We start from the raw sequence: 9,902 nt of genomic DNA, 5'->3' as shown, positions 1-9,902 counted from the left end.
GCGCAGCAGTGACTCAGCCCCGCCAGGTTGGCGGGACACCCCCGCCGGGCTGTTCTGCAGCCCTGGGCCGCTCGCTGGATTAGCACCCCAGTTTTCCAGGGAGGCAGCAGAGCGCTTGGGAGGGCGAGCGTCTCCCAGTTCATGCTGCGGGACATGGATGTGAGAGACAGGAGACCCATGAGCACCAAACAAGGGGGCTGCAGATACCACTCCCTTCCTCCCACAAAACCCTAAATATAAACCCATCAGCTTCAGGTTCGCTGATCATTTGTGCAACGATTATCAGTCTGGGCTCTAACCAGGCTAAATATTCTAACTTTGGCTGTGGGTGTGAGGTGCGATCCTTTGCTTCAGTGATGCACAAGGGCCATGCAGAAGTCATCCAGGGCTGCTCTGAGTGCAGCCATCGCACACAGCAACGTCCAAGGGGAGCCGCTGGCTCAGCACTCTTACTATTAGCTCCTCATCCCAAATCTCAAGTACAGACAGGACCAGAGTGCTGGTATTTCCAGTTACGTGTATGCTTCGGGAATTTTGTTCATAGAAAATGTGTTTTAAAGATGACCCACAAAGGAAGATGAATAGGTTGCTGCTTTCTTCCTGCTTGTTTGATTGTTGCCATTTAAGGCCATGAATTAGATTAGGGGTAAATTGGGGGTTTCACTTAGAAATATCAAGTATCTCAAGTCTTGATTACCTATTTTGCTTCTAGGCCTGTGAGAAGGCTCTGGAGTTGAAGAGGAAAACCTCTCTTAGCCCTTAGATGACGGAGAGCTTCAGTAAGAGAAGCTGTACCTGCTTTGTTTGTCATATGTTGCAGTTGAATAGAAGGTAATGCCAAATTAAATCCGGAGGCCCTTCAGTCAAGACCAACTTGTTTGACATCTGGGAAAAATACCAACCTACCATATTTGCAGTCATCAGGGAAAGCAGAGAGCAGGATGGAGGAGACCTGCATTTCCAATGCAAATAAAATCATCAGCAGGGCCCGTAAGCAGGGTAAAAGCCCTGCCCAGAGAGCCAGATTGGCTGGAGCAGCCTGTGTTAGGACAAGCCACGGGTTCCCTCCAGCCCTGGGGTGTACATGGACCAGACGGCAGTTGACAACCCTGAATAAGAACTGGGAACAGAGATAGGTATAAGAACCTCCCGAGGAGAAACCAGGCTTGCAGCAGTTTGTAAGAGGAGCTGCGCTTGGGCTCATGATCCACCACATAAATGATCAATGTGGTGGTGTAGATAAGACATGGAGGTTGAATGTAAGGCAGCAACGGGGCATCAGATGGTGGTAAAAGAGGAAGGAAACGAACAGCTACAGCAAACTCTGGCATTTCTTTTGATGGTTGCTGGGAGGTGGCTGGACGGTGAGAGGAGAAACCATCCCTCATTTCAGGAATGCTCTCCTCAATGTGGGCACTTGGGAGCCTTCTGTGAGGATGAGTTCAGTTCAGGGCTGGGCCATCTCAGGGCAAATTTTGATCATCTTGTGACTAACGCACAGTTTTCTTAGCCTGAAGAAGGCAGGCATATACCATGCTGTCCCAGTCCAGAAGGGGAAACAAACAAATTAATGCTAGTATCAAGATATTTTGCTCTGTATAGGACAAAATCTCTTAACTGTTCAAGGCCAGACTGACCTGGGGGGGTCTTTTAATGTTTTTCCCTCTGGAAAGTCTTGGGTCATTTCTCTCCTCTGATTCTTCTTAAGACTGACACAGTCCGGACATCTCATCTTTTTTGTCAGCATGACTAAAGCCCAACTGGACTGCAGTGGCCAGGGCAGTAGGTAAGCTTGGGTGAACCACTAGCTACACTGCTGTAAGTGATTTTCAATACTTGATACGGTTTAGTACAGTAAGACCTGCTAAAGTAGATTACAGATGGGTATAATAGAAGTCAGGGTAGGCTCCAGGTCAGCAATCCCTCTGCAAAGACCAGCCTCAAAGACCAGGACTCCTCCTGCCCCAAGCACAGCCGATACCCACGGTCCCATCCCTGAACTGAGATCTCGGAAAACCCATTTTCTTAAGCTGATGCTTTGCACCCTCGGAGGGGACTTCCGCAAGGAGGCCAGTTTTGTTTGAACGCTCTGAGGTTTCCTGGGACTTTTGCATGCAGCCAGCTGGCACCTCTCCTGAAGCAGCACACGCTCACTAATGAGAGAACGGGAACCCCCCCCCAAGCTGGGGACCATTTCTGGTCGACACTCCCTGACACAGCTAAGAGACAATGAGGCCCTTCAGGGTTAAATCCTGAGAGCCACAACTGTCTCCTTTGCCAAGGACATCACTAATTCGTGGCGGTGGCTTGATTCCATAAGCCGCTCAGCAAGGTGACTTTCCAGGTCACCAGCTAATTGCAGGTGAAGTGCCAGTGACTGTCTGCGGCAGGAGCGAAAGTTGGGAGCTCTGAGGGAACAAAGAGCGTCAAATGTGCTTGCTCAGTTCCCTTTGGCTGATCCAGCTCCCCCAGGCAGCTGAAGGGAGGGGAGGAAGGGCTGGGAGGCTCACAAAGATCTACGACTGAGTCCCACCATCTCTGCAGCCTGAGAAATCCTGGTATGTCACCACCCCTGAGCCAGATGGAAGGGCATGCTCAGCCTGGCCCATGGGTGGCCATTTTAAACCTCCTGGTCCCCGTACAACCCCTGGCTATTTGTGTGCTGCAGAGGAGGAGGAGGTGGTAGCCAGAGGACTGCTTGCTTATTCCCTACGCATCTTCTCCTTTGAGTCTTGCCCATGGCTCGTGGTTTCAAGAGCTGGGAGATGGCTACACCACCTCCTCTCCCACCCTTCCTGTGACCGGCCCCTCAGCATTTCCCCACCTCTGTGAAACAGCGAAGGGTGAACCAAGCCCTCCAAAACGCCATGACGGAGAAGTTGTGGTTAAAAAAAAATCCCCCCCCCTCCCCTTCCAGCGCCTGCCGTTCCTGAGAGGAAACCACCCCGGGCTCCCCCCTGCTCCCCCTCAGAGTCGGGAGCAGTGAGTAATGCTCGCAGGTTTCCCTGCCCGGCACCACATTCTTTTCTCCAGCATGTAATGGCCCAGAGGAGGAATAAACTGAGCTGTGCTGGAGCAGCCTGCAGAATAGCTGTGCACGCCACGGCCTCGTGCCGGAGAGGCATCGGGAAGGATTGTGAAAGGCTCGGCATCATTTTATTGGAGGCTGGCTGCCTGGAACAGCAAGTGAAATAGGAAGAAAGGAGGAAAAAAAAACAAACCACCCTGCAAAGCATTAACAGAAAGCCTCGCCTGCTATGCTCTGGAGCATGAAAATCAGCCCAGCTCCCCTGCACCAGCCCATCACTCGCCCTCTCCCTCTCCACGCCTCTGCCCACCTGAGCTGCTCTCGGCCTCTGGCATTTTGCTGCTCTGTAGTTTCTCCCTCACTGCCACCATCATCTCTTCTGTTCTTTGTGTCTCAACACATTTTTTCCAAGTCCACTGATCTTCCAAATGATCAGTGACCATTTCAGGGAGGGCTGAAGAAAGGTGCCCCATTTCCCTATTGCCATCATCTCTTCTTGCCTCCTGGCCTTTTTCCTGACCCACTCCCACCAGCTCCTTCCCCAGGAGCTGCCATTGCCTCCTCCTCACCCCATTTCCCCAAGACCTCAGGTTACAAGCCCAGTTTGGGCCTTGCTCCAACCTGTTTCACCTCCCCAGTTGCAAACTGGTGCTTCCAGTAACTCGTCCGCCCAGCCCAGTGTCTGCACCTACAGCCCTGCCAGGCTCCTGCTGCACCCGGGAGGGAGGCTGGGGAGATGAAGGGCAGAAACCGGCAGGTCCACCCTGAAAACAGCAGGATGCCGGAGCAGAATCAGGCCAGGCAGAGGATTAAAGAGCCAATGGAGCCTGTTCCCTGCCTTTCATCTGCTGCGGGCATGACACAATCACAGGCATTAGCTCTTCAAAGACAGGCAGGTTGGAGGAGCCTTGGGAAGCCAGCACACCTCTGAGCGAGGCTCCAAGGTCTGGTCTGCCTGAGCTGGCAATGCACAGCGTCACTCAGCTTTGCACATCCTGGTCCCTGACCTGGCAGCCTTGGTCCTGTCTCCTTCCTTCCACAGCAGCTGCTCCAGCTCCTGGAGCTCGCAGGCATTGCTGTGCCCAACAGGTCTCAGCTCCCAGCACAGCTTTATGAGGTCCCCTGGCATGGGTGCTTCTTTTCATGAGACTGGAGAACTTGATCCGTCAAACAAAACTGAAGCTTCACAGAAGGTTCAGAAGCCCAGAGGATGGGGACAGAGCCAAACAGCCATGCAAACTTCCTTCCTGGTAGAGGCTGAGCTGGAGACAGGTATCTGCACTGCCCACAGCAAGTCCTGGAGCTGTAGGTGTCACTCACCATGCAACAGCTTCCTCCCTCCCACACCCTTTCCCAGCCCCACCCCTGCCCAGCCAGCCACCCTGCTCTCTGAAGTCAATTTTTTCCACTACACAAGACTTTCTCTTGCTTTCACCTGAAAGTTGCTCCACCCAGCAAGCAGTCTGCCAGAGAGCATGAGTCTCCCAACCTGAACCCCAGCCTCCCTCCCAGAGCGATCCAGGAGCAGGACAGACCAGCTCAGGGACAAGAGGGAACACTGCTGCACAGGCCACAGAAGGCTGCAGACCAGCCAAAGAGGCTAAGGGAGAAGCCAGCTACTTTGGCATGTTTATTGCACCACCACCCCACTTACTTTCAAAGCCAGTCATCCTGCAAAGGATCTGCACACAAGGCAGCACTTCAAGAGTGCAGCTGGATGCCCACTAAGCCCAGCTCCTCCAGCAGCTCCCAGCTGCACACCAGCAGTATCTGGAGAGCTCCAGCCCTGGGGCCTGCAGGTTTGGCAGGCTCAGCTCTTCGCTGCTGTATCACCATCAGCCATCTGGCTTGCACACCAGCATCCTCCCTCAGGCAGATAGCAGACCTGCACAGCCTGGCAAGGCCAGATCAGAGGACAGAGTAACCGTCAAGAAGGGGCAGGGAAGAAAATGAACAACCAACACCAGTCAAGCCTCTATGGTGTGCACTTTTATTTGAACTGGTCTTAAGTCAGTGTACAGGTAGCCCCTCCCTCCCCCACATACTGGCACCACTTCTAGACCCTGCGGGGGACTGTAAAGCCTTCATTCACATCTATCACTGGGGAACACAGCCCGCTTGCTTGACAAATCGAAGAGAAAAAAGGATCAAGTGTGTTTTGTTTTTAAGGCGGAAAGATACAAAAAGACACTTGTTGGGTTACATAATTTACAGACAAGCAATTATAACCAAACACCAGTAACTGGCATCGGCTCCCTCCGAGCTGGGCTGCTGCCTTCACAGAGGCGAGTAACTTCCTGTAACAATGCATTATAACAATATTTGGAATGACTATTAAAAAAAGAAACAAATGTACAATCAAAGTCCTCAGATGCATTGTAGAACTTTGGGGGCATTCGCTCCAACATGTTTCATTTTAAGACTGCTGCTGACACCTTCACCGTTCCAGTTTTTTAATCCTGAGTCAAGCGCCAAAAAAAAAACAAATAAAGCCATGCCAATCTCGTCTTGTTTTATGCGCATTTATGGGTTTCATTTCATCACAAGGGTGTGGGTGTTGGTAACAGTCCGGTTTAGAAGCATTTGCGGTGGACAATGGAGGGTCCGGATTCATCGTACTCCTGCTTGCTGATCCACATCTGCTGGAAGGTGGACAGGGAGGCCAGGATGGAGCCTCCGATCCAGACAGAGTACTTGCGCTCAGGTGGGGCAATGATCTGCAGGGAAGAGGAGGAATCAGCCAGATGCACAGTATCACACTACACCCACTGCCCACACACGGCCCTGCAAGGCAGAGCTGCCCAATTCCCTTATCTAGCCTTGGCCAAGATACCACAAAGTCCAAACAAACTTTAGACACAACCTCACACACCCACCTCCCGCCTCTGCAGCCAGCATTTGTGCTAATCCCGTTATCCATATGGTTGGGTGGATGACATTTCATCCAGAGCAAGGCCATGAAGGCCAAACCACACACACAGAAGTATGTTTCCATCTTCTCTAGTAGTTCAGCTTACCCCCTTACTGCACCCGTCCTGCATTTCAGCATTAACAGTGGTGCAGAGCTGTTCCCCTGACTTCATCCTACCTTAATTTTCATTGTGCTGGGTGCCAGGGCTGTGATCTCCTTCTGCATCCTGTCAGCAATGCCAGGGTACATTGTGGTACCACCAGACAGCACTGTGTTGGCATACAGGTCCTTACGGATATCCACATCGCACTTCATGATGGAGTTGAAGGTAGTTTCATGGATACCACAAGACTCCATACCTGTGAGGAAGAAGCAGTCTCAAGTCAGAAGGGCTCAGAAACAGCTGAGGAAGCCTGAGGAGCTACTCCTGGCAACCAAGAGACCAGCAGCCCCTTCACAGTGGGTAGGCACTACAAAGCCATGGCTCTGACAGGCTCAACCTCCTGTTCTACTGTCCCAAGTCCCTCTAACAGCTTTAGGCTGTGTGGAAAGTGAGGCTAACTGGTAGGACAGGACAGACCTTGCTATGGACCAGCAATAATAAGAGTCTACCTGCCATGCTCTCTAGGTCACCCTTTACAGAAAGGAACATGGAGGGGTAGGGGCACGGGGTCTCCTAGAAGAGTTGGACTTACCCAAGAAAGATGGCTGGAAGAGGGCCTCAGGGCACCTGAACCTCTCATTGCCAATGGTGATGACTTGGCCATCAGGGAGTTCATAGCTCTTCTCCAGGGAAGAGCTAGAGGCAGCTGTGGCCATCTCCTGCTCAAAATCCAGGGCAACATAGCACAGCTTCTCCTTGATGTCACGCACAATTTCTCTCTCGGCTGTGGTGGTGAAGCTGTAGCCTCTCTCTGTCAGGATCTTCATGAGGTAGTCCGTCAGGTCACGGCCAGCCAGATCCAGACGGAGGATGGCATGGGGGAGGGCATAACCTTCGTAGATGGGCACAGTGTGGGTAACACCATCACCAGAGTCCATCACAATACCAGTGGTACGACCAGAGGCATACAGGGACAACACAGCCTGGATGGCTACATACATGGCTGGGGTGTTGAAGGTCTCAAACATGATCTAGGGAGAGAAAAGAAGGGGTTGAGTCAACAGCAGAAACTAGGGTTCTTGCTAGAGGTCTACACCAAGTCCATGCAACTGTGGTCATACTTTTTGTCCCTAGATAAGGGAAAGAGACTTCACTCCCCCTTGAAATCCATGCTTATCTGCCTGGTCTCCACCCACACCTGCCAGGTCCAAGCCTGAGCAGGGATACCACCACCACAGACCCATCCACATGTCACAGCAAGGAACAAAACAAATGCCAAGTAAACTACAGTATAGTCACTCAAGGCTGGTAAATGGATTAGTGTGTCTAGGCAGAAACAGCAGTTAGACAAGTTGCTAGTTCAGTCTCAAGAGAAAGCCAGCTTAGAAGAGCAAACAAAACCTGTCAAGGTCCAGCAAAGAGGATATTCAGGTCAGGAAAGGAAAACCCTGTAAAGATGGCAAAAAGGGAGAATAGTGGTGAAGGAGGAGAGAGGATAACATGGAGGAGAGCTGGCCTGCAGCAATATCTGCTGTAGCTCCAAGCTCCAGAGTTTTACACACCTGTGTCATCTTCTCTCTGTTGGCTTTGGGGTTCAGGGGAGCCTCTGTGAGCAGCACAGGGTGCTCTTCAGGGGCTACTCTCAGCTCGTTGTAGAAAGTATGGTGCCAGATCTTCTCCATGTCATCCCAGTTGGTGACGATACCGTGTTCAATGGGGTACTTCAGGGTCAGGATACCTCTTTTGCTCTGGGCTTCATCACCAACATAGCTGTCCTTCTGGCCCATACCAACCATCACACCCTGTGAAACAAAGAATAAGCAGTAAGTGCAGCTGAAGGGAAAGTCCCACTGGGTGGATAATGTGTTTTTCCCAAAGCTGGGTCTCCAGTTACCATCCCTCTGCTGTCCCCACTCTATGAAGAGAGGCATTCAGCCAAGTGCTCCAACTCACACTGCACAAAAGCTCTGCAGGAGGCTGTATTCCCCACCAGTTGCACTGCAGTGCAGAAGCCCCTTGTGTTACGAAGCCAAATAAAAAGGCTTCTTGAAGCTCAATGCCTCTAGGGGAACGGGTTCCACCAAAAACTCCTCGCTTTTGTCCAATAATAAACACCCCAATCACCTACCTGATGTCTGGGGCGACCCACGATGGATGGAAAGACAGCACGGGGGGCATCATCCCCGGCAAAACCGGCCTTGCACATACCGGAACCATTGTCAACAACGAGCGCAGCAATATCATCATCCATGGCTGGCTGCGGGAGAAGAGAAGAAAGAAGGGGACATGAGCATCACCCATCACGTACCAGCCACCGAGCCCCGTCCCCTGGCAGCGGCAGGTGGGGAAGGGAAGGTGATGCCGCCGAGGCCTTCCCCACCCATTTCCTTCCTGCCGGCTCCGCTTCGCCTGGCGCCCGCTAGAGGGGGCGGCACCTTCCAGATTTCGGCGTTGCACGGATTTGGGACAAAGGAAGTCCCTGCGCCCTCTCGCATTATTACCATAAAAGGCAATGGATGGAGCGCGCCGCGCCTCGCCGGCCTCACCCGCCGCCAGCTTTCGGGGGGATGCCGGCGGCCATCACCCCCCCCCCTCACCCCGGGCGGGCGCGGCTGCCACGCCCCAGCGCCCCGCAGTGTGCCAGCCGGCCGGGCTCGACGCCTCGCCGGGCTCCGCACAGCCCCCCGCGGGTCACGCACCCTGCTCGCCCCGCTGCAGAGCGGTTCGGGGAGCCGGAACCTCCCCAAAAGAGCTCATGGAGCCACGAAGGGGCATTGCGAGGAACCGCGGTGGGGTGAGCAGCAGCCAGCTCGGGGCTCTGCCCCGTCAGACAGGGCAGCGCGGGTGGGATTAAAGCCAGGGTCTTACGCAACTGCCGCCCGCCCCGAGGAGGGCGAGCTCAGCTCCGGCGCCTCCGACAGCGCCGGTTTAATCCCGCTGGCGGAAGGGGGGGGGTGGGTGGCAGCTGCCGGCACATGTGCCAGCCCCGCACGGGGCAGCCTGGGAAGTGTAGTCGCTGCCCAGAACGAGCAGCCTGCCTGCAGAACGGCATGGCCGCTGCCCAGGCACACGGGGGGCTTTTCCTCTTCTCCCCCCCCCTCAGCCCTTTGCATGCAGCTTTTGTTCCGATGCAACAGCCTCGCCCTCGGGAGGGGGTGGCGCCCCCATTCCCCTCCACCAAAAAGCCACCAGGGCTGCTTCCTTGCGCCCAGGCGGGGGGGGACAACGCCCCCAGGCCCAGACGCGCCGCACGTCCCCTAAACCCCCCCCACCGACGGCTGGGGGGGGTGGGGGGGGCAGCTCGGAGCAGACAAAGCCCCGCGCCCCGTTCCCCACCCCCCGCCGCTCCCCGGGACACAATAGCCGAGCCGCCCGCTCGCCCCGGCCCCATGCACAGCCACCAACAATCCTCTTAGGAGACGGATTAGCCCCACTTGAAGCAGAGAGGGGACACCCCCCCTCCCATGCAAGCACCACCCCAGAACCATTATTAGAGCGCGATCTCCTTCTACACCCCCCCTAACACATCGCAGCGCACGGCGGGCCGAGGTCCCGCATCACCACCCCCAGCAAACAAAGGGCGCTCCAGGAGCAAGCACCCCACCTCCTAATAAGCTTAATTAACCAGCTATTAATAACAGCAACGACCCAAACGGCGGCGCGCAGCGAGGAGCCCCCCGGCCCCGCTCACCTTCGGGGAGTCGCGCGGTCGGAGTCGGGGCGGGCGGCGCGAGGCGGCGGCGGGAGCGGGGCGCGCGCGCGCAGAAGGCAGGCAGAGCTCGCAGCGGCGCCCGCCCGCCGCCCGCCCCTCCTTTTATTGGGCCGCCGCCGCCGCCGCCTCGCCATAAAAGGAAACTTTC

The 9,902-nt window shown here is 54.7% G+C and overlaps 1 protein-coding gene across 1 annotated transcript; it reads right to left on the bottom strand.

The window, feature by feature from the left end:
• Positions 1–4,995: 4,995 nt before the first annotated feature.
• ACTB (actin beta) lies at positions 4,996–9,871 on the bottom strand. Its single transcript, XM_075767681.1, has 6 exons — positions 9,734–9,871; positions 8,171–8,299; positions 7,605–7,844; positions 6,635–7,073; positions 6,117–6,298; positions 4,996–5,745 (listed from the first exon to the last, which is right to left on the bottom strand). Exons 2-6 carry the CDS (start codon positions 8,291–8,293, stop codon positions 5,602–5,604), a joined length of 1,128 nt encoding a protein of 375 aa, XP_075623796.1. The 5' UTR covers positions 8,294–8,299; positions 9,734–9,871; the 3' UTR covers positions 4,996–5,601.
• Between the last annotated feature and the right edge of the window lie 31 nt (positions 9,872–9,902).

This window comes from Balearica regulorum, chromosome 15 (assembly GCF_011004875.1).
Source record: "Balearica regulorum gibbericeps isolate bBalReg1 chromosome 15, bBalReg1.pri, whole genome shotgun sequence".
NCBI classification, from domain to species: domain Eukaryota; kingdom Metazoa; phylum Chordata; class Aves; order Gruiformes; family Gruidae; genus Balearica; species Balearica regulorum.
The sequence above is the reverse complement of the archived record's forward strand: the minus strand, read 5'-3'. Positions and strand labels throughout refer to the sequence as shown.

Excerpts from the sequence above, each read along its gene's own strand:
- ACTB (XM_075767681.1), bottom strand. The coding sequence starts at position 8,293 with ATGGATGATGATATTGCTGCGCTCGTTGTTGACAATGGTTCCGGTATG. Across the intron at positions 7,845-8,170 it reads TGGGTCGCCCCAGACATCAG|GGTGTGATGGTTGGTATGGG; the intron begins GTAGGTGATTGG and ends TTTGTTTCACAG. Across the intron at positions 5,746-6,116 it reads CCAGCACAATGAAAATTAAG|ATCATTGCCCCACCTGAGCG; the intron begins GTAGGATGAAGT and ends TCTTCCCTGCAG.